This window comes from Trichosurus vulpecula, chromosome 4 (assembly GCF_011100635.1).
Source record: "Trichosurus vulpecula isolate mTriVul1 chromosome 4, mTriVul1.pri, whole genome shotgun sequence".
NCBI classification, from domain to species: domain Eukaryota; kingdom Metazoa; phylum Chordata; class Mammalia; order Diprotodontia; family Phalangeridae; genus Trichosurus; species Trichosurus vulpecula.
This window is the reverse complement of record NC_050576.1, coordinates 286,772,285-286,796,934: the sequence shown is the minus strand read 5'-3', so window position 1 is coordinate 286,796,934 and position 24,650 is coordinate 286,772,285. Positions and strand designations below refer to the sequence as shown.

Genomic DNA, 24,650 nt, shown 5'->3' with positions numbered 1-24,650 from the left:
TACTGAACTAAGGTTTTTACTTCATATTAAACTCTTCATAGCTATCTCCCCCTTCATTCTTTCTTTGTCTCTCTCTCATGCTCTCTCTCTCTCTCATTATCTCTGTCTGTCTCATTCTCTTTCTTATATATGTGTGTATATATACAATTAAAATATATACATATATGTTAATAGATATGTATGTACATATAGGTAGATGGAGATAGAGATGGATGGAAATGCATTAGATATATGTAGACATGTAAAATTGTATGCTATTTATATAAAATTATATGTGCAAATTCTATTTCTATGCATACGCAAATAAGTAAATGTTCTGATGCCCCATCTTCTAATGAATGAGCTATTATGGCCTTAGCTAGAGTGACTGATATTCAGATCGCAGACATGAATCATGGATTCCATCTCCAAATCCAGGTTGTTGTTGTTACTGCAGTTCGGCCATTTCAGTTGTGTTCAACTCTTTGACCCTCTTTAGGGTTTTCTTGGCAATGGTACTGGAGCAGTTTGCCATTTCCTTCTCCAGCTCATTTTACAGATGACGAAACAGAGGCAAACAGTGTTCAGTGACGTACCTAGGTCATACAACTAGTAAGTGTCAGAGGGCAGACACTTAACTTACTTACACTGTAACTGATGAAGATGGGTCTTCCTGACTCCAGGCTGGCATTCTATCCACTGTGCCACTTAGCTGCCCTCCAAATCTATATTTGAAGCTTCTCCAGCTTCTTAGCACTTGGTAGGGCTTATGCTCTATTAGGTAAGCATTTCATAATTCAAGGTCACCTTCATATTTCAATTATGCATCAAGGTAAAATTTTATTGGATGAAGTTAAAAGTTGAGATTAATAGGTAAAAAATACATAGCAAGTGAAAATAAAATCAACCTTCATTCCATGACCAATATTGTTATCAATTTTAAATGAGTATTAAGCTTATATAAAATTAATTACTAAAATTAATTATCTGCAGGTTCTATTTGTTTTTCTTTCACTTTCTCAATTTTGATAATGACTCCTAAGACTCTGGTGTGTGATTTGAGGTAGGTGTGATTTCTCCTGAGAATATACCCAGTGCTGCTTTGGTGGATGTCAGCAAGTTGAAAGCCATTTCACTCTCCTCTTGTTTCTGTGTTGTGCTTTACATCAAAGAAAATGGAAGTAACCATAAAAAGAATGAAGCAATGAGCACAGGTGGAACCACATGATGAGACAATCCATTCTCAGAGAAAACAACAAAACGTATCTTCACAGAAAAGCACATATTCAAGGAGACACAAAGCAGAAAAGAAGGCCACGCATTCAGAGAATCAAATTCAGAAACAATGAATCAAGGATGGAGACAATTGCATGTCAGTGTTTTGTTAGGTTTTTTTCTTTCTCATCTCTTTAGACATCATCTCATAAAATAATTTCTGTATATGGTGGCTAAATATTAAATGAGGCTCATGGTTATTGTAAGGAAGAACAATTAGGAAGTTCATGAATTGAGCAGAACTTTATTTATGCCTCTTTTCGAAAGTCATTGTTCACTGTTTTGAGAAGCTCTTTTCCTTGATTATATTTGATTAGCAAATGGAAAATTCCCTGAGTCATTCTTTCTCCTATGAAATTCATGGCCTTTGAAATTCATTAGTCATAAAGTATACAGATTAACTCTTATTGATGTAATAGTAAAAAAAACTGTATGAAGAGGTTTTTTTTTAACCCTGTCTATATCTTAAATATCAGATTTTTGTTGAGGGAAATGAGCACACACTACTTAAATGAAGTGTTATGACCCATATAACTGTGGACCTAAAGAAAGAAGTTAAACAAGATTAAAAGTTCCTCTAGATAACAAATAAGTAACTAATCAATGACAATAGCTAATAGTTAATATTTTTCAGGCTTTGGGGTTTTCAAAGTGCTTGACACATGTTATCTCATTTGATCATGACAACTATTCTCTGAGGTACATTTTAAATTATCATATTTTACAGATTAGGAAACTGGTGAAAGCTGAGAGAGGTTAAGTGACTTCTCTTTGAGCACAGAACTAGTGTCTAAGACAGGATTCAAACTCAGGTCTTCTTAACTCCAAATCAGGTGCTCTGTCCAACATACATTACATCTCTCCCCACTTATTTGGTATTATTTATAAAAGTGAGAACAAGGTAACCTCAAAACTTGTTATCAAAAAAGTGGTTACCAATTGAGGCTGACAAGTTTTACCACCATCTCAAGTCCTTTTGATCTAACCAGTTCTGGCTAGTCCCAATGTTCTCCCATTAGCTGTGTTCTTGGAGGTGTAGTGGCTGATGGAAGCTTCTACATGGGCTGCTGGAGAGACACACTGAAGATGAAGTAGAAAAACTAAGGGGAGGCAGACTTGACTCTACAAAAGCATTGAACCTCAGAACCCAGCATATAGCTGGGGTAACTTCCTGATGCCTTCTCAAAGGTAGAAAAGAACAGAACTTGTGAGTTTACCTTTTTGCTACATCTGCAAACAGTCTGAGATCACTCTGTCCGGGGACTTTGTATCAAGCAAGAGTATGTCTTTTGTTTGGGGAGTGTTTCTGAAACAGTTGCCTTTGTTATATATATTTAGCAAATATCCTTTCTAAAAGCTAATTAACTCTAACTGAAAACCAATAGAAAACTCACTAGTGGAGGCTTAAGGACAACAGTATTAGAAATCCCAGGCCCTTAGAGTTATCCCTGGAATTCTGAAAGCAATAGTAATCAGCCACTCTATTAACAAATGGGAGGTGAGGGGCAGTATTTCCAGAGGGGCCGCTTCCTGATGACTGCTCATTTTTAGGTTTACTTATAACTACACATCTCTCCTCCCAAGACAGTATCCAAAGGGACCCATATACAGTAAGACATAATATACCCTGTGGAAATTGTAAATCAAAGGAGTAATTAAAGTTTACTCAGAGATTGAAGGACACTGCCATAGTTTTAAAAGGTTTGGTGCCTGAATCCTCTGCTTCAATATACTTTCAAGAATGCTACCATCTGAGAGGTAAACCATTTCCTCAGTCCGCCTTCCTTCTGTCTTTTCCTCTTCAAAGTTATGATTAATCAATCCAGGGGCAGAATACCCATAGCTATAAAGTGTCCCTGTGCTAACCCCTGGAGAGCTGTCCACCAGCTTCCAAGTTTTTTACACATTTTAATAGCAACCAAATTGCTTGGCACTAGCTTGCCACTGAGAATCTTAATGGAGCCTGGTAATCCCATAGCGATTGTACTCAGCTTAATTTGAGAATTCACAGAAGAAAACTCTTTTTTGACCTTTGAAGAAACTCTGGTTACTACCATTAAAATGGCTTCTCCAGAGATGTCTACCATGGAGGTTGTCCGTACTTCCTAGCTCAGCCTTGGTAGGTGATGTTCCCTCTTAACATCTTCCTTTCTTGCTTCTTAAGTAGGGTCAGAAAAATATCAGTAAGAGTGATTTTCTAAAAGTCTTTGGAAATCAACTGACGGGAAGGGAAAATTATAGAATTTCAGAGATAGAAAGATCAGTCTAATGGTCTAATCCAGGGATGGGTAACCTGTGGCCTTGAGGACACATGTTACCTTCTAGGTCCTCAAGTGTGGCCATTTGACTGAATCCAAACTTCAAAGAACAAAACCCCTTAATAAAAGGATTGGTTCAGTCAAAAGACCACACCCAAAGGACCTAGAAGGCCACATGTGGCCTTGAGACCTCAGGTTCCTCACCCCTGGCATCCATACCCAAACAAGAACCTCCTCTTATATCTCTAACAAGTTGTCATTCAGCTTCTGCTTAAAGATAAAACTCACAAAAACAGAGTAGTGGGAGAAAAAAAACACTGGTTAGAATTCCGAGGACCTGGGTTCAAATTTTGATGGTACCACTTTCTACTTTTGTGGTCATGGATACAACTTTTCTGGACTTCAGTTTTCTAATTGTGAAGTGAGAGAGGCAGATGCAATAGCTCATACACTCCTTCTACATATCTAGATAGTAAATTAACTCTTCAAGGGTCTAATGAGCAGTTACAAAGTTAATATATCCGTTTGGGAAAGTCATTTCATTTCTACTGAACCTACATTAACTCTCTATAAAGTTCGGTTCAGGGTGCTTTATAATTAGCATTTTAAGGATCTTCAGTATAAAAGATTCCAATATGATATCTAAAAGCTAACATGTACAGACATATCACATTGGAATCTATTAGCAGACTCTCAGAAAACACCGTCTTAGGTAATACAACACTCCAGAGTCATCAAGTCAACAAGTGTTTATTATATACCTATTGTACGCCAGGTGTTGTGTTTTGGGAGTTATAAAAGAAAAAAGGCAAAATACAGTCCCTGCTCTCATGGAACTCAGAGTCTAACAGGGGAAATAGCACTGTAGAAACAAGGTATATACAGGGTAAATTGGAAATGACCCGAAAGGGAAAACATAAAGGAGGAAAACTAAGAAAGTCTTATTGTTTAAGGAGAGACTTTAGCCAAGACTTCAAGGAAGCCAAGAACTGAAGATAAGGAGAGTTACAGCTATCGGAGGCAGATACTGAAAGTGTCCGGAGAGGGAAGGTGAAATGGCATGTAACAGGTACAGCTGGGAGGCATGAGTCACTGGGTCACTGAATATGTTGGGGGAGTAAGGTGTAAGAAGACTTGAAAGGTAGGAAAGGGCCAGGTTATTAAGGGCTTTGAACACCAAACAGAAGATTTTATATTTGATCTTGAAGCTAATGCCGCTGGAAAGTATTGAGTAGGGGTCACATGGTCAGACCTGAACTTTAAAAAGATCACTTTGACAGCTGACTGGAGGGTAGACTGGAGTGATAAGAGACTTGAAGAAAGGAGACCAAACAGCCGTATTGTACCTATGGATTTGATAATCTTGCTATCTATACTTTTATCTAAATAGCAGAAGTAACAGCATAAGCAAAAAGTACTTTAGAACATGTAATGCCATTATTATAACCCCCTCCCCTGCCAAAAATCAAAGCTCATTCCCAGAAAGGTTAAGGGGCTTGCATCCATAGTAGTGTTGAATTGAATAAGGTCAAGGACAAAGCCTTGGTATTCCTGTCATTTGACTAGAAACCACATTCCAGATCAAGAGTGATACATAAATCCTACCTCTTTGAGTTTGGTCATTCACCCAGTTCAGAACATGCTTAACTATCGTCTAGGCCACATCTTTCTATCCTTTCCACAAAGATATTGTGAAAGTCCTTTTCAAAGACACTGTCAAACTCCAAAGTTTCAAATCCTGGGTGACTTGGAGGATAGTGATTTCTTCAAACAGATATAGGAATTTAGATATACTTTTTGGATATCTCCCTAATCTAACAGTATAAGATAGTTCAAGGACCTGTGATCTCATCAGTAGGTGTACTCTTACTACCAAGACAGAAAATAACTCTGTTATATCCTAGTAGAGAGTTTTCATGACTTGGAGAGGCTGGAAAAAATCATCACCTGGTGCCCAGTTCTCTGTTCGCAGTCTTCTCTGAATTAAATTTGCCTGGGCCTAGAACATCATGTTGTACACAGATGGTCCCAAGCTGGAAGACTTTTTTGTTTGTATATCTCACTGATAAGCCTTGTTTTTAAAGTATGACTAGATACAGATTACCACCATTGCATAGGATGTCTCTTGTAACAAAGTAAAGTAGTTGAGCAAAACTAACAAAACAGTGGCCTCATCTGAAAATGCATGAAAGCAACATTCCAAATCTGTAGTTCCCCCCTCACTTTCTCTATTAATTTTTTTAATTAACAGAATGGTTGGTTCTCCCCAACTCACTGGGGGTAAAGAAGAGAAAAGAAAAACAAATCCCTTTCACACACACACACACACACACATATATATGTATATGTAGTATGTTCATGTGTGTATATATGTACACATATATGTAGTTATATAAAGCTATATGTGTGTATATATACACATGTATCAAACAGCATATACATATATTCCATATTAAGAAGTGAATTGTATATTTTGTATATGTATCATCAATCTTTTGTAATCGTGAACAATTGTTGTATTTGAAAAAGTATAGCTTTCAAAGTTGTTTTTCTTTATGGTACTGTTAGTACATATTTTTTCTCCTGGTTCTGCTTATTTCATTGTTCATCAGTTTATAAAAGTCCTTAAAATTATTTGTTTTTATATTTTTGATATTATAGTATAAATTGTTCTTCTGGTTTGTTTACTTCATTCTGTACTAGTTCATATAACTCTTTCCATGTCTCTTTGAAATCATCTAGTTCCTCATTTTTATAATACATATTTGAAGTTTTTCTAACATTGTAGAATTCACCTAAGATGGCACTTTACCATCAAAGCCTTCAATAATTGAAGGTCACCACCACACCACAAATACTCCTGTTAAAAAAAGAAAATTAGATTAATTTAGCGTGACATTTTCTTGATGGACAGAAAAGGATGAATGGATCTTGAAGGTAGGAGACCTATCCCAATTCTGACACTTATTGTGTTACCTTGAGCAAGTGACTTGAACTTACAAGGTCATCCCTTCAATAACACATTCCAGAATTTTGCCAAGAATCAAAGACAAGATTATTGGCCTTTGGTTGAAAGAATCTTCCATGTCTGTTTTGAATATTACTACATTTGCCCATCTCCTCTGCTGTAACACCTTCCTGTTTTTGCATTTTTCAAAGATTTGAAATCAAATGCTTTTGTAATCAAACATATCAGTTCTGTAAATACCCTGGAATGTAGTTCATTTAAGCCTAATGACTTGAACTCATTGACTATACCACTTACCCTCTTATTGTCTCCTCAACTATTTGAGATTTCAATTCCTAGTTAACCAGTTTTTGTTCTATTTTCCTAGCCTAAAGTTCTTTGCTTTTGGTAAAGCAAATAAGAAAAATATCATTTGAGGATTTTAGATTTCTCTCCATAGTGTGCTGTCATTGACCCATCCACTTCAATGAGCAATATTATTCCTTATCTTACTATTGTTCACAACTAAAATTCTAAAAGTTTTCAAGTAATTGAAAGAGACTGGGTGACTTGTTCAATGTCACACAACTTATTAAAAGCATGTTAGTAGCAGAGCCAAGGTTATATAGCCCAGGTCTCCTGACTTCCAATTCATTACTTCTCTAAAATGAGATGAATACTTTCAGTGAGTGTAAAACAATAATTTTGCTGTCTCAGGATCACACTTCTTCAACACATGGAAGGGTTGAAACACGAAAACAGGCAAAATTACAACTTGACTACAAAGAAACTTTTTGAGTGAAATATAAGACAGCATTCTATCAGAATTTGTGAAAATCTCTACTTTGTTCCCAGTTTTTCTATCAAATTGAGATCCCTAGGCTCTATTTTATGACTTCTAAACAAATAACTCATTAGACAACATACTAGTTTCCTTTTTGAGTTTTTAAAAAAATATGTTTTTTTCTTTGTTCTATTGATTCCCTTGGAGTTGAAATATAAAACATTTCTGATCTTTTGATATTTTCTCTAAAGTGACTTTTTATGTCTTATCCAGAATTATAGAAAAAGTGAAGTGAAAACATATATTGACATTGCAATATGAGAAAGAAAATATGAGTGAAAAATCTATTCAGAAACCTCAGAAAAGTCTATGTTACCAACATAAACAGGCAGCTTTTTTCTTGACTAAATAACAGCCACCCTTAAGCATGCAATAAAATCAATACCAAACAATGTAAGACAATTTTTGGAGTTTGGGGCACTAGGATTTCCAACTAAGATGGTGGGAGGGGGTAATTGGTTGTGGGACAAAATAGAGAGAAAGAATTGTGGAGCTTTACAGTCTATTTGCTCTGAGCTATGAATTGCTTTTTCTCATTATTAGAACTCACTGAAGTGGACTTTTACCTTTAATCTGAGCTCTCTGTGTCCTTCAACAAAACAAAGGTTTGGTTTTTTTTGGTTTTTTTTCCTAATCCTGATACCACATTAGATTGACATTCCCTAAATATTTCCTTAGAGATGTGACTCCTGCTGAATTTTTCAAAATTAATTTCATGAGGTTTTCCAATAAGGAAATAACTTTTTAAAAATAGAAATAATTTAAAATTTTTGAAAAAACTACCACTACAAATAAATCTACATTTTGAGATTAATAATGGCCCAAAGTCTTAGTTCTGTTTCTCCAAACAATGTGCTATTTATTTTGTTGGGGGAAAGATTTCCATGAAAAAAATGTCCAAAGGAGGTCCTGCTCATTTTCAAGGAGTACAATATTAAGGTTTCTTTTTCTTTCTTTTTTTTTAAATTTTCCTTTTGTACAACTGTGAAGACATAGTCTGGGAAGCTTCCTTCACCCAGGTAATACAACTTATTTTTTCTTTGTAGTCTACTCTGAATCCTAGACCTAGAACTGGAAATCACCTTAGGGGCCATCTAGTTGAACCCTCCTTCTTTTACAGATCAGGAAACTAAGTCCCAGGATCCAAATTTGAACCTGAAATCTGATTCAAGCCAATGTTCTTTCTAGCGTGTATCATGCTGCCTTCTGGAGTAAGGATTAGAACGACAACAACAACAAATACTATGCACTTCAAATACTGAAATTAGAAGTTTCACGGGGCCCAGGAAAGCTAACATTAATAAATTAGACTAATTAGAATTGATTTGAATATTTAACAGGTCTTAATTAAACACAAATTCAGCAAACATTTAAAAAGCTCCAATTGATCTTTCATAGATTTGCTTAGCTATTTATTTGATCTAATAATGACTAAGAACGTCATTCATGATATTTCTCTTTTCAACTTAGATATGTCAATCTGATTATATTAGCAACAATGATGTAGGAGACTATCTTTAACAAACTGACAACTTGAAGCTGCCACATCTGTGGAAAAGCCAATCCAGCTGTACTCCAATAATCCTGGATGTAGATAGCCATTCACCTGCAGCAGAAGTACCTATCTCCTTGGAAATGGTTTGCTACTGTGGCCAAATCTGACTATCTTTCTTTTTCTTTTCCTGTCATCTTACCAGTTTCTGTGAGAGGTTACTTGCCAAGTGAAACATCTATAGTTCTAATGATCTCATATCAGATTGACAATGAGGAGGAAGAAGAGGATGATGATGATGATGGTGGACAGCAACAATAATTATAACTAACTAACTTTATATAGGGTTTTAAGGTTCTCAAAGTGCTTTATACATATTTAATAATTTGATCTTCACAAAATCCTGAAAAATAGGTACTTCTATTATTGCCATTCTGTTGAGTAATTCTATCCCTTGCAACATCTGGGGGCCAGTATTTACTCCTAAGCTAGGGGTGGGGAATCTGCAGCCTCAAGGCCACATGTGGCCTTTTAGGTCCTTAGGTTTGGCCTTTTGACTGAGTCCAAGTTTTACAGAACAAATCCTTTAATTGAGGGGATTTGTTCTGTGAAGTTTGGATTCAGTGAAAGGGCTGCACATGAGGACCTGGAAGGCCATATGTGACCTTGAGGTGGCAGCTTCCCCACCCCTGTAAGGCCATTCGTTATCTTGGGCATTGGTCAAGAGAATATATAGTTTTCTGGATGCCACTGGCCTGTGTACCCATGGAGGGACAGGAAGGACAGCAAGGTGGACTGTATAGCTGATCAAGTTCCCGGAGTGGTGCCCTCTGAGAAACAAATGAGAATCTCAGACTAGTTGTAGTAGACTCCAGTGCAATTTAATGAACATTTATTATGTGTTGTTTAGGCGGTGCAAGGCACTGTGGGAGGTGCTGGGGATGCAAAGACAAAAGTAAAAAAAAATATTTGTTTTTAGGGAATTTGTATTCTACTATGGAGATGTGGAAATATATAGGTAGGGGCAAAACATGATAATTTGAGAAGGACAAAGTGACAACTAAGAGGATGGGCTGAACCATCCAAAGATTCTAAGGAGAAGAGGGAGTATATGTTAACTGCATGAAGGAGAATAATATACAACATACCTGAACACACTCAAGCAGACTGTGAAGAATTTTAAATGCAAAAAGAAGTTTGTATTTTCTCATTAAGGCAATTGAAGTTTTTTGAGCAAGGAAATGGTACAGTAAGATATGCATTAGGCAGGTTATTTTGGGAACTGTGTGGAGGATGGGCTGGAGAGGAGATAGAATGGTTCCAGGGGTCCAGTTAGGAAACTGTCACAATTGTCCAGGTGAGAAATGAGGACAATCAAAACTATAGCCATGACCCTGTGAGAAGGAGATGAATGCAGGAGATTTTTGTGGAGAAAGAATTGATAAGAGCCACCATTTGGATATCGAACAATAAAGACAAGAAGGAGTCAAATGGAACTCTGAGATCACAGACCTGAATGGCTAAGAGGATAGTGATGCTCTCAACAGAAATAGCAAAATTCAGAGGAAGGCCGAGTTTGTGGGGGAAACATGAGCAGTTCTCTTCTAAACTCACTCAACTTGTGAAGACTGTGGGATGTGCAGGTGGAGGTTACCACAGGGAATACCATCCTTAATTTAGGTGATATCAGTCATATGAATTATATTGTCAGGGCTCCAACTTGAGCAATGACTTTTATTTCAATTAGAGATAAGACTTTTATTTTTCATAAAATATTCATAGTTGTAACCATGTAAGTTCTGTTTCTATCTTCACACTTTAACCACCAAATGTTTTATTATTTTTATAGTCTTTACTTTTATAGATTTTCTCTATTACTGAATTTTATTTGTCAGCATTGTACAGAAATGCTGATGGTTTGTGCATTTTTGGATTCTAACACTTTGCTGAAGTAATCAATTGCTTCAATTAGTTTTTTTTTTTCATTGATTCACTGGGGGGCATTCTAACTTAAATCACCATATATAATGAGTAGATAGGTTTTTTTTAATCTTTCCTGAAGTTCACTCTTAATTTCTTTTTATTCTCAGTTTTATTTAATATTTCTAGTATTTTGTTTAATAATAGTAGGAAGGATGAGTGTGCTTGATTAACTTCTGAGCTTACTGGGAAAATGTCCAATATTTCTCCATCAAAAATAATAGTAAATATACACACCTACTTACATATCTGTAGATCTTTATATCTATATCTATATATACAAACCTACACACATCAATGCATGTACAGGCATATGTATACATAGTGCATGGAAAGGTCATATCTAAGACTGTACTTTTTAGAGTTTTAACACAAATGAGTATAATAAGACAAAGGCTTTTTCTTTATCTTTGATGTAATGACATAGTTTTGTTATTTACATAAGTCATTATGCTAAATGCTTTCCTAATTTTTAACCCCTGACATAAATTCATTTTGTTCATAATGAAACTTTTAAATATTTTTCTATGGTCTTTACTACATTTTTACTTATTTTTGCTATGTTATTTTTCTTTATCTGCTTCATCCTTTGCTGGTTTGGACAATTCCAGTATTCTCCTAGCTGGCTTCCTTGCCCCAAATCTCTCTTCTCTCCAATTCATCCTCAACTCAGTAGTCAAAATGATTTTGTAAACTGCAGGTTACATCCCTCTCTCAAAAAAAAAAACCCAAACGTCTCCAGTGGCTCCTTATCACCTCCAGAATCAAATATAAAATCCTCTCTTTGGCTTTTAAAGACTTTTATTCCCTCACCTCTTCCTACCTTTATGGTCTTCTTTATTCCATGTACTTTATAATTTGTCCCCCCCCCCCTTAAAAAACTCCAATAACTCCCTATTATCTCTGTCACCAAATATAAAATCACCTCTTTGACTTTTAAAGCCCTTCACAACCTGGCCCTTTACTACCTTTATAATCTTCTCCCTTCCATATAATTTACAATCCAGCCACACTTCCTTCTTGTTTTTCCTTAAACACAGTGCTCTCTATGGTGGTGGAGTCACCTCCATGGTTGTCATTAAAGCCTGCAATGTTCTCTTCCTTCTCCTCTACCTACTGACTTTCCTGGCTGCTTTCAGTATCTCGCTCAAATCCCCGTGTTTTGAAGAAGATAATTTCTACCTCTCTACCACTGCTAGTGTCTTTCCTCTGAAATTACTCTCCATTTATCTTGTACATACATCATTTTTTACGTGATACCTCCTCCTTTAGAATGCCCTTGACAACAAGGACTGTGTGCTCTTGCCTTTCTTTTTATTCCCAGGACTTAGCACAAATAGCACAAGTTACCTAGTAAGTGCTTAGCAAATGACTGTTGTTAGCAGATTGATTTGTATAACAAGGCCATATTAATTTCATAAAATGAGTTTGGTAGTGTGGCTTGGGTTTTTTTTTTTAAGAATTGATCATTTTTGTAGCATAGGTATCAATTGTTCTTTTGACTGAAAATGAACGTTTGAGAGAATAAACTTTTAATCCACCTTTTAATGGTAGTTCATTTATATTTGCTCAGTTTCTCTTTCTAGATTGAATTGCTTAAGGTTTCCATTTTATATTTTGTCATTTTAGTACCTTATATTTTTAAGCTTTACTGATGTGTAATTTTGTATACTGGTTTCTGCATCTAATAGTTCTCTTTGTTTCCTCTATTTTTGCAACTTCACACTGCTCACTTTTATTTGGACAAATTGATCAATTTTATTTTCCTCCCTTTGGTGAGTCAGCTCATGCTTTATATAGTTTTTTCTTCTATTTATGTGCCTGGTTTCTCTATTTTCTATTTTTTCTTTCCTTCATGCTTATTTTGGGGGTTTATTGTTGATTGCTGAGTTTTGTTGTAATTCATTGTTAGGTTATTTTTATTGTTTGCTCAATTGAGTAATTCTCTTTTCTAATTTGTGAATATGCTTTTTGATATACAAATGTCCTCTGAAAAGGATGTGGGCTAATAATAAAAAAATAGCTATTTCATTGTTGTTCTCATTTAAAATATTATTTCAAAAATATGTTCTTTAACCTGGATTGAGGATGTTATTACTTTCTATTTTTGTGTCCAATTATTTTTTAAAAAATTAATTAATTTAGTTTTAGTTTACAACATTCAGTTCCTCAGGTTTTTGAGTTTCAAATTTTCTCCTCCTCTCCCCACCAAGATGGCATGCAATCTGATATAGGTTCTACATACCTTCACACTAAACATGTTTTCATAATAATCAAGTTGTAAAAAAGTACTATAATCAATGGAATAAACCATGAGAAAGAAGAAACAAAACAGAAACAAAACCAAAAACAAACAAACAAAAAAAAGAGAGCAAATAGTTTGCTTCAATCTGCATTCAGACTCCACAGTTCTTTCTCTGGATGTAGCTAGCTTTTTACATCATGTGTCTTTTGGAGTTGTCTTAGAACCTTGCATTGCTGAGAAAACCCAAGTCTATCAAAGTTAGTCGTCAGAGATACCGTGTGTCTGTAATCATGTATAATGTTATCTTAGTTCTGCTCCCTTCATTCAGCATCAGATCATACAGGTCTTTCCAGATTATTATGAAGTCTGTCTGCTCCTCATTTCTTATAGCACAATAGTATTCTATTATATTCATATATCACAACTTGTTTAGTCAGTCCCCAATTGATGGGCATCCCCTTGATTTCCAATTCTTTGCCACCACTAAAAGAGCTGCTATAAATATTTTTAAACACATGGGTCCTTTTCACACTTGTATGATTTCTTTGGGATACAGCCCTAGAAGTGGTATCGCTGGGTTGTTATTACTTTCTATTAAGATTTGTATCTTTGGGTAATATTTTTTGTTGATAACTATTTTTATTGTAGTATTAAGTATTTTATTGTATTACATATAATGATGTGTTTATAATTTTTCACTTTATAAATTTATTCATAATTTCTTTATGCCATGATTTGTGTTCAGTTTTTATAAAAATGTCACTTGAGTCTGAGATTATAGGTAGATGATAGATAAAGAAATGATAAATAGATAATGTATATACATTCTTTAATACTTCTATTTAGAATCACCATAGGTATTTCAAATGTGATCTTTCCACTTTCTGCTCACCTGCATTATTTTATCTTTTCATGTCTTTCTTTTAAATTCTCTAACTCAGAAAGAAGAATATTATAGCCTCATTACTATAAATTTTCTTTTTACATTTTGGCTAGTTTTTCCTTTAACATTTTAGATACTATGGATTTGGTGAATACATGTTTAAAAATATGTTGTTTCTCTATTGGTATTATTGTTATTAATTTGCAGTGTTCCTGTAGATAAAATTATGAGTACAACTATTACATTTTTGGAATTGCCTGTGGTAATGGTGTCAAATTCAAACAGAATTTACGGTCTCTAATACCTATCTAAGCATCTCTCTAGACTGCATATTGATTTAGTTTTGAATTGTAATATTATCTGTATTGTATTTTGATTTATTTTATTAACTATTTCTCAATTGTATTTTAATCTGTTTGGGCCACAGTTGGGAATGTTGCAGTCTACATGTGGCCTGTGGGACTTATTTTTGATACCCCTGCCCTATAGAAAGGTAAATTTTGATTCAACCTTTCATTTTCACTCTGTATTTATCGACAGCTTTTGCATGTGCTCCTTAGATGCAACACATTGTTAGGATTTGTTTTCTCATCCATTTTCTTTCATTTCAGGAAAAAAGAACAAATTGTTAGGATTTCTTTTCTCATCGATTTTCTTTTATTTTAGGAAAAGTTTCATATTTCATATTTCTTTCAGAAATCTTATGTGAATCTCCTGTAGACTCTTCTCCCAGCCCTTCCTTTCCATTACAGGGACCAATCCCATATACCTTGAGGTTACTTTTATTGCTATTTTCTGTGTGTGACTCTTTCCATCTATCTGTCTCTTATTCTGACTCTCTTTTTATCTCTTTTTTTCTCTCTCCCATTTCCTTTTCCCTTACCAGATCTGGTGAGAGTACAATTCTCTCCCCTTCTCCCTAAACTATTTTACTTTGAATAATATTTAAATCCTCTTTTAGTAAAAAGTAGAGTGTCAGGAGATCAAAAGCATTGATTCCTTCTCCAACAAATCCTGCCCTTAGTGTTATTCCAAACCTTTTCTACACCCCATTTCCATCATCTTTTCTTCTTTCTGAAGGTTATTTTGACGAATTTCATCCCAAGAAATATTTATTCATAGAGAATACCGTGTATTATGGTAGAAAGCATTTTGGATCTCCCTTATGACTTTTCTTTCAACACTTGTCTGTCTTTAGGCCAGCACATTCTTCCCCTTTAATTTCATTTTCAGAGACTGTTTTAGAGAATTTCTTGGCTATTTGAAATTCCTGCTTATCTTATTAATTTTTTTCATTGAGATCTCAAGTATCTACTTTTCTGTCTTTATTTCTTTAATTCTTTATTTTAATTAATTTTATTACTCCTCTGAATTATTCTAGAAGTTCTTCCATCAGTTCCATGATCATGTCTGCAGGGTGCATAGGGTTGATAGTAATATCTTCTTCACCTTCGTTGAGTACAGCTGAACTTAAAGGAAATTATTATATTAAAAATTCAAACTGATTATGTAATTAATGGACTTCTGCTATTTGATAAACATTAGCTATATGATTTGTTAAACATTAGCTATAGATGATAAAAATTAGCATAGTTAGCTTCTTGTCATTTTTGTGTTAATAGCATGATCCTTATTACATATAATGTTTCCTTACATTTAATTTTATAAATACCTCATTCAATTAAATTCAATAAAAATATGTTTTATGTCTATTATCCCAAGACACTATTCCAGGCAAAACACTGGATAAATTATAATACAAAAGCTGTTTGTATTCTAAGGTAATAGAAAATGGACACAGTTATACTTGAAGGCATTTTAATGTTTAATGGGACATTTCTATGTACATGGTTAACAAAATATCCCTGATGATCTACTCTCTATTAAGATATTCATAATAACACTGTCTGGTAATAAAGTGTTTAAAAGAAAGGGGGTGCCCATCAATTGGAAAATGCTAAAAAATAACTAGGGTTTAATAATTGTAATGAAATATTATTATCTAGTAAGAAATGAACATAAGGAATTTAGTGAAACATGGGAAGATTTGAATGAACTGATTCATCTTGCCTTAATGCTATAGTCAGGTTTTCTAGTCCTATATCAAATAATAATAGGGATAATATTGTTGCTTTAAACTTAGTAGTATTACACATGTATCCAGTACTTCTCTGTTCAAAATAATACTAGCCCTTAACTTTTAGATATATACTGTTTCTCATGTAAAGAAAGTCTATTTATTCCTCTGTTTTTAAAGTGTTTTGTTTTTTAACCAAAAGGATTATTGCATTTTATCAGTTTGTTACATTTATTCATATTACCATTTAAATTTTTGTTAGTATATTTATTCTCTAGATAGTTTTCTTATTGCCAAATCATCTCTGCATTCCTCAAATAAATCCAAACTCTTAAAAGTGTTTTTAAATACTATAGCCTCTTTGCTAAAATTTAATTAAATATTTTTGTGTGGATATTCAATATTGATATGGGGTTTATAATTTTATTTTTCTGCTTCATTTCCCTTTGATATATTTGTCTCATTGAACGCATTTTACAAGGTGCTTTTCAAATCTATTTTTGTAAACAGCTAATATAGTGTTAATTATATCTTAATTATTTAATATAATCTCATGTAAGGATTTTTAAGAGCTAGTTTAACTTCATTTCTGAGACTAAGTTGTTTAAATCTTCTATCTTTCATTCAGTTTATCAAAATAGATTGTATTTTTGTAAATATTCATCCATTTCATTTATTTTCAGTTTAAATGGCATTTAGTTAGGCATAATAGTTTCTACTCTATTTTCTTTATTCTCCATTTTTTAATTCCTCCTTTTTCTTTCTTTGGTAATTTGTCTTTCATCTCTCTCTTTTAAAGGGTCAAGTTGGCTAATGGTGTGAATATTTTGTTGGTCTTTAAAATTAGCTATTAATACTATTTATCATCTCAACAGACTCTTTGTTTCAGTTTTGATTATATTTAATTTTCAGGATTTCTATTTTTGAGCTTATTTGAGAGTTTTTAATTTGTTGATTTTCTAGGGATTTAGTTGTATGCTTGGTTAATTAATTTTATCTTTTGTTGATATAAGCTTAGAGCTTAAATTTTCCCTTAAGTACTACTTTAGATTAAACCCTACAAATTCTCATAGTTATGTCATTTTCTGTAATTAAAATATTCATTGTTTCTTTGACCCAGTCTTTATTAGTATGATATTCATTAGTTTCAACTAAATTCTAAGTTCATTGTTCTAAGTGTACTTAATGGACCCTTTTTCCCTCCAAAGATATGGTCCATAAAGTATACATGTGATATTTGTACCTTTCTGTATTTATGAATTTTTTGGACCATATATCAAATGGACAACTTTTGTAATTGCACTATGTAGTGATAAAAGATAGGTAGGTTAGTCCTTAAGTGGCCAAAAGACAATCTATAATGATTTTTCAGTATTCTGTTTATATCCTTAACTTCTTTTCTTGGATTTGTCCATTCAGTATGTTTGTCCAAGTCTAAATGAGATGCACTGATGTTCCCAACAATTATTGACCTTTTATCTAAGTCTTGATGTTGACTTTTCTTTTAGGTAATTAGCTGTTATGCCCTCTGGTCCACATAGACACACATACACACACTTAGATTCAATATTGTTATCATTTCATTATTTCAAGATGATGTTCTCTATCTGCTTTTCTTCTTTCTATATTATCATCATGGGTGAAACCATGACTGTCATTCCTGGTTTTTAGTTTTCAACTGAGTGAATAACTTCTCTTCCAACCCATATCCCTATTTCTAATTCTGTATAGTTTTTTTCTATGTTTTAAGTATGTTTCTAATAAACTTCAGTTTGTCAGGTTTTGACATATTGCATAAATAAATGAATAGATTTAGCTCTATACTAATCAAACTACCAAAAGGCCATTTCACAAGACTAAAGCAACATAATAACATTAATTTGGAGGTATAAATATCAAGAATTTAAAGACAAATGATGAAAAAGGAGGCATAAAAGAGTCTAATATTACTAAGAAGCAAGAAATCAAGATATCCAGCAAACAAAGACAGTTGCTTCTAGTTTTGTAAGTCCATGAAAGGAACTGTTGTAGGAAGTAGGAAGAACTCATTTTTCAAAAAAAAAATTACTAGGAAGACTGGGAAGGGGTTGGGTGGAAATTAGATTTACACCATATACCAAAGTAAGTTTCAAATTTGTAAGTAAACTTAATATGGATTATCATATTAGTAAAAAAAATTAAAAACCTAGAAGAGAATTGTCAGATCTATAGTTTGGGGGAAAATGTCTAATCAAGCAAGAGACAAGAGAGATCACAAAAGTCAAAATAGTAAATAATATAAATATTATTCTATACAAATTTAAAGCTATTACAAGAGCAGAATAAATGGAATTACATTGATTCAACAAAAAGACAGAATGTTGATGTGAGGAATCTTTATATTGTCCTTCTAATAAAGATCTGATAGCCAAGATCTATGGAGAATTAATGGCAAATGATCAATAGCCATTATTCAACAGGTAAGTGATCAAAGGTCTTTTTTCAAAAGAAGAAATGCAATCTTATCAGCAACCATGTAAAAATACTCCAAATAACTAATAAGTGAAATGCAAATTAAAATAATTTGGAAGATGATAAAATAAGGACTTAGTGTACTACAAGCATCCTATTCCACTGTTGGCATAGCTGTGAATTGATTTGGTTGTTTTGGAAAATAATTTGAAATTCTTCTAGGAAAATTATTCAAATGATCACTTCCTTAGATCCAGTGATCTCATTATTGGTCATATTGTTCAAGGAGAAAAAACAAGAACAGACAAAAAGGTCTCATAAATACTGAAATAGCTACATTTTTATAGTAGCAAAATTACTGGAAACAAAGGAGGTATTTGTAAAATAGGGAATGGCTAAAAAATTTCATGTACATGAATATAATGGAATAACAGAATAACTGCACTAGAAGAGACAATTTGGGGAAATTCAGAGAGAGTTGAAAATGTTTACTTGAACTGGAAGTCAGACAAACAGATTTCTAAAGATTTAAATTAACTGACATACGAGCCCTGAGCACCAGGTCATACTAACACCTGTATGATGTGGCCTAGGGTCAGGCATAATTGCAGAGAGCTAGCTCTGTATTTCAAATCAAAGGATCTGACTTCCTGTCTTCTCTGTTATTTGTTATCTTGTGGCTTTGGAAAAGTTAGACCAACTTACCACCATTTTTATCTCCAATGTGTAACATAGTATCTGGCACACAGCAGGTACCTAATAAATGTTTGAATGAATGAATTTGATGAATGAATGATGGTACCCACTACCAAAGTAGCTGCTCTATAGCATAGAATCTATGAGTACCTCTCGTCCCAACCCCTGGATATTCTCTAAATATAATATTGTTCCAAATGTAATGTTTTGGTTTGACTTTGAAGATTTAGGGCAGGGATCCACCCAACTGCATTTGCTAATTTACTAATTGCTTACTCCTGTTGGATCCCTTAATTGAAAAACACAGTTGTTGTTTTTTTCTTTAAATTGAGGAATGAATCCTCTTAGAGATGGACTTTATATTTCTTTGATATTCTGAAAGTTTATCAGTGAGCTTGCTCAGTTTACACCAATGGGTGTGACATATGAGGGCCATTTACTTCTTTTTCAGGTGTGATATTTATGTAAAAATGGAAATTGAGTGAAATCACATGTTTAAACTATTCATAAATCTACAGACTTAATAAAGAGAATAAATAGCCATATGTTTTCAATCCTTATTCTTAAAAATCCTTCCATTTTAAAAGATAACAACTCTGATAGGAATTCACCAAAGAAGTGATTCCAAATGTTCAGGCTCTTGTTTGGATTTGCCTCTGGTTAAGGCTGTCGATGCTGAAATATTAATAACCCAAGTTCACTATGTAACAAAAAAGAAGAGATTCACTTTCATCTTAGGAACAAAGCTGAAATAGAAAAGCTTTTTCAATTTTTCCTAATTCATGAAACATTTATCTTTGAGTCAGGTTTTGTATAGTAGCACAAATGTGGCCTGTCAGCATTTCTATTATAACCCCCTATTTCCAAGGCTTTTCAAGTGAGCCTTAGAGGTTCACTTTGAATTAAAACTTGGCATTTAGGATTTGGTCTGGAAACTACATTTTCCTTACCAATTAAATAAATAGTTTGAAGGTTCTTAATTTAAAAAAGAATTCCACGTAGAAAGGTATATTAATGCAGTGGTGAAATTGAGATTTAAGACATGTAAAAGAGAAAATGTGCAAATTTCAAGTTTGCTAAAAAAAAATTTAGCCTTCATCTTTGCATGTATAGTTATACATTGCTATTTCAGACTTTAATTCTCATAGATAATTAAAAAGAAAACTTACTAAGATAGATTTTCAAAAACTAATTATACATTTTTAAGTGTTAGCCTTTATTGTCTTTGGAACTTATTTACTTCTACTCCTGGGGATTTCAGAATTTGAAATCCTCAGCATAACTGTTTTGAAGTCATAAGAGGACCAAGAAATGATGACTGTGGAGCAATACTGAGATGGTGCCAGAAATGACTTGTCAGATTTTTATGAAATTCAAATTTTAGGAGGAAATTTCATCTTCTTTATCAAAGAATTAATCACTCAGATTAATCACCTACATGGAGGCTACATGGTTTAACTTGTAATGAATGTTGTGGCAATAGCAATGAGTAAGTAACATTTCTCTGACATGTGGTCAGCTCTATAATCTTCCATGGCTGAGATTCCCCTAGATGAAATCTTTTTTCAAATGACTTTGAATAACTCTCCAAAAACCTTGGGATATTGGTTGCTCTTAAATCTAGAATGGCTCAATTTGTAGATATTTAAATTGTTCTTATGGTTTGTATCTGGTTAAATCTAAGGAAATATAAGGAAATGAATGTAAATAAGGAAGCAGTTGTAATGAGCCCATGTTTTCTAATAATAACCACCAAAATAATATCCCATTTATATGATGCTAGTGTGTTCTGTACAGATTGCGGGTCAATGCTCCAAATCAGTCAAAAAATTAACTTTGTAGGTCAGTCCTAGCATTAAGCACCCCTGAAATCCCTCTGCAGTCAAATTTCTGACTCTCATTTGGGAATATGGCAGGGCCCCTACTGCCTAATCACTGTTTCATTGACTGCTGGTTAAAGGACGAGGCATCTCAATAGTATCATCTCATGTCTGCAGAAGGGAGGATAATAACATTAAAATAATGAAACAGAAAATGAGATCTGTTTCCCACTGGCAAATGCTCTCAGTGGTATACACTTTAATCAGTAATTGGGGATAATTGGTGGTAAAAATTAAAGATTATGTTTGGTCTGATCTTTGATTTCTCTTTGCCATTAAAAAATCCTACATCTCTTTTTTAAGTTTTTTTTCCTATGCTTGAATCTACGGCAAACATTCTCTTGTTTGACCACAACTGATTTAATGCTCTGTTGTTGTTATTGTTATTGTCTTAGGGTTGCTGTGCCCAGTCCCTCTATGGTCACATGCATTCCATCAATGATGCTACTTTCACAGCAAGGGTAAGTTCAGTGTTACTATTGTGTTAATTTGTTGCCTGATGGATGCAAAATAACTTTTAGCAAATCAGATTCTATTCTAACTGCTTGATCTCATGGATGTTTGTTTATGTGACATGATTTATGTGGGTGTAGGGAGGGAAGGAGGGGACAGTAGAAGAACAAACTACACATAGAAAATGCAGAATGGTTTGTATGTATAGATACAATGAAGAAAGCTCTGTAAGGAATGTTGTTGCTGTAGTTTGTCATTTGTTCTCAAAGAGGACCATGACATCAGGGAGGTGATGCCATGACATGCAAGTGAATTGGATTTAAGTGAGAGAGGGCTGTATAAAGTCACTAGCCTCACTGTCTCCTCCAGAGCCATCTGGGCCCAGAGGCATGATATAGAACAGGATAACTGGAGATGGTCCTGGATGAATGGCGTGAGTGACCAGAAGTTAAAGGACAAGATGGCCACAAATGACCATGTGGGGCAGTCATTTAAATAGATAAAACATCACAAAGCAATGGTGAGGGAATCTTCAACTGTATCCAGCTCTGTTCAATCCTTTATTATAACCAACTGGAGACTCAAAAAAGAAAGATACGGAAAGAGATAAGGTTCAGTATATAGTCAGACACAAAAGTAAATGGGTTGAAAAAAATTGAAATATTGAGGCTGTAGCAGAGAAATTGGAGGGACGACTTAATAATGGTCATCCATTACTTGAAATTCTCTTCTATGGGGCATAGTAATTAACTGTGTCCACATATAGTTATGAAAGAACAAAAGGGCATGTCCTTAAATTGCAGCATGGGTATATAGATTAGATACAGCTGGTATGAGAGTCAGAGTGCTGGTGTGAATAAAGAGCTGACTAATGAGTTGGAAGACTTAGGTTCAAGTTCCACCTTTGACATGAACTGGTCATGTGACCCTGGTCAAGTCACTTAACTGGTTAATACTCTCAGCAATGCTATGACTATAAATTACAGATCCATCTATAGATTGCTAATTGTTGATCTATCTTTTGCTGATCTGTCTGCCTCATTAGAACTTCCTATACCATTGCAATCATATGCATGGATATATCAGGCATGGGGAAAGAATACTGGATTTGGAGGGAAGGGCCCTCTTCTCTTCCCCCTCTATATTATTTCACTTAGTGATCTCGTCGGTTTCCATGGACCTAATTATCTCAATGCTGATGATTATCAAATCTACCTATCCTACCCCAAACTCTCTGATTACTTCCAATCTCACATCTTCAACTGCCTTTCAGACATCTGGATGTCTGGACTGGCTGTCCAGTAGATACCTTAAACTCAGTATGTCCAAAATGGACCTCCTTATTGCTCCTTAAAACCCTCCCCCTCCTACCTTCCCTGTTACTGTAGAGGGCAACACCAACCTCCTGCCTCCTCAGGTCTGTACCTTGGCAGTTTTCCTGGTTGCCTCACTCTCTTTCAGCCTCCCATATCCAATCTGTAGCCAACAGTTGTTGATTTTACCTTTGCAAAATTGCTTGAATATATCCCCTTCTTTCCTCTGATACTGCCACCACTCTAGTGCAGGCCTCATTACCTGCATTCTTGTAATAGCCTGCTAGTGGGTCTGCCTGCCTCAAGCATCTCCCCCACTCTATTCCATCCTACATTCAACCACTAAAGTGATTTTCCTAAAGCACAAATCTGATTATTTCTCCCCTGCTCAATAAACTCCAGTGACTGCCTATTGCCTCCTTGATCAAATATGGAATGCTCTGTTTTATATTCAAAGCCCTTTAGAATCTATGCCCCCCTTTCCAATCTTTTCACACCTTACCCTTTACCGTACTCTTTGATCTAGTGGCATTGGCTTTCTAGCTGTTTCACGAACAAGACAATCCATCTCTCAGCTGGAGTATTTATTCTGGCTGGCCAGTGCCTGGAATGCTCTCCCTCCTCTGCTATGACTACAGACTTTTCCAGCTTTAAGTCCCAACTAAAATCCTACCTTCTGAAACCTTCTCCTAACCTTCCTAATTCTGGTGCCTTCCCTGTGTTAATTATTTCCTATTTATCCTATATATAGTTTGTTTTGTATGTATTTGTTTGTATGTTGTCTCCTGCATTAGACTGCAAACATATACACATACATATATCCATATGTATGTGTGTAGGTGCATGTACACTAAAAAATAACCATACAAAATTAGTATGTATAATTAATAGAATATTTTAGATAAATATGGCATTTAATATAAAATTATATTTTGTAGTATAGAAAATATGATTTTTGTCATGCAAAAATTTAAGTAATCATATGTTTAAGTAATCATATATATATGTGTGTATATATATATATATATATATATATATATATACATATATATATATATATATTCCCTACCTTTACAAGAAGGTAGGGAAAATTTCACTATAAAACATAGGAAGCTGGGCTTTTCTTTGCTAAGGACAACACAGATAGGTCATCTCACTGACCCCATCCACCATTCCTTTTGTAAAAACAGCTTTTATTCAGTTGTGCAATGTAGGACTGACCCAGTCGCCACAGGACATACTGCTCATGCATCTCCCTCCCCTTTTTGACTGCATGAAATTCAGTTCCTCGGACCCAGATGAACAGCTTCTAATACCTGGTGTTCTCCCATGACCTACCGCTCCTCGCTGGTCCTCCTGGAGAGGGAAGAGAAATGATAAGCTTTGCAGCAAGTTCCTTTACTCTCAGGGATTTGGGATAGATCTGCAGGTAGTTGCTGTGGATTGGGAGGGATCAGGCTCTCCTGCCTTAAAGCCCCAGCATCAGGCCTGTCACATAAAAACTACTCCAGCAGGTTTGTGTGTGGGAATTTGTTGCCACTGTCAGAAGGTCAGAGAAAATTACACTTTTTCTATAGTACTCTGTACCATTAGAAACTATACTCGATTTTCACACAAAGCAGATTAGGATGATAAAATGAAGATTTATCTGGGTCAAAAGAGTATATAAACTAAACTTCGACTTTTTTGTAAAGCAACAAACTTAATTTCATATTGCTCTTCTCCAATTAGCTCAAAAGCCTCAGGTCTCCAGGCTGGTAGATTAGTTATGCCTAGCTTCAAAATAGCAATATAGTCGAAATGTTGTTACTGCTACACCATTAATCCAGCCTTGAGAATAAGGGAAAAAATGTTTACTCAAAAGAAAAGTTGATGAC

The 24,650-nt window shown here is 34.4% G+C and overlaps 1 protein-coding gene across 2 annotated transcripts in view; it reads left to right on the top strand.

The window, feature by feature from the left end:
* The window catches only part of SPAG16 (sperm associated antigen 16), a 1,249,495-nt gene that overhangs the window by 854,385 nt on the left and 370,460 nt on the right, over positions 1–24,650 (top strand). For both annotated transcript variants that reach the window (XM_036756892.1, XM_036756890.1), the window contains exon 14: positions 21,403–21,468. In XM_036756892.1, the coding sequence (XP_036612787.1) occupies positions 21,403–21,468 (66 nt within the window). The remainder of the gene's footprint in view (positions 1–21,402; positions 21,469–24,650) is intronic.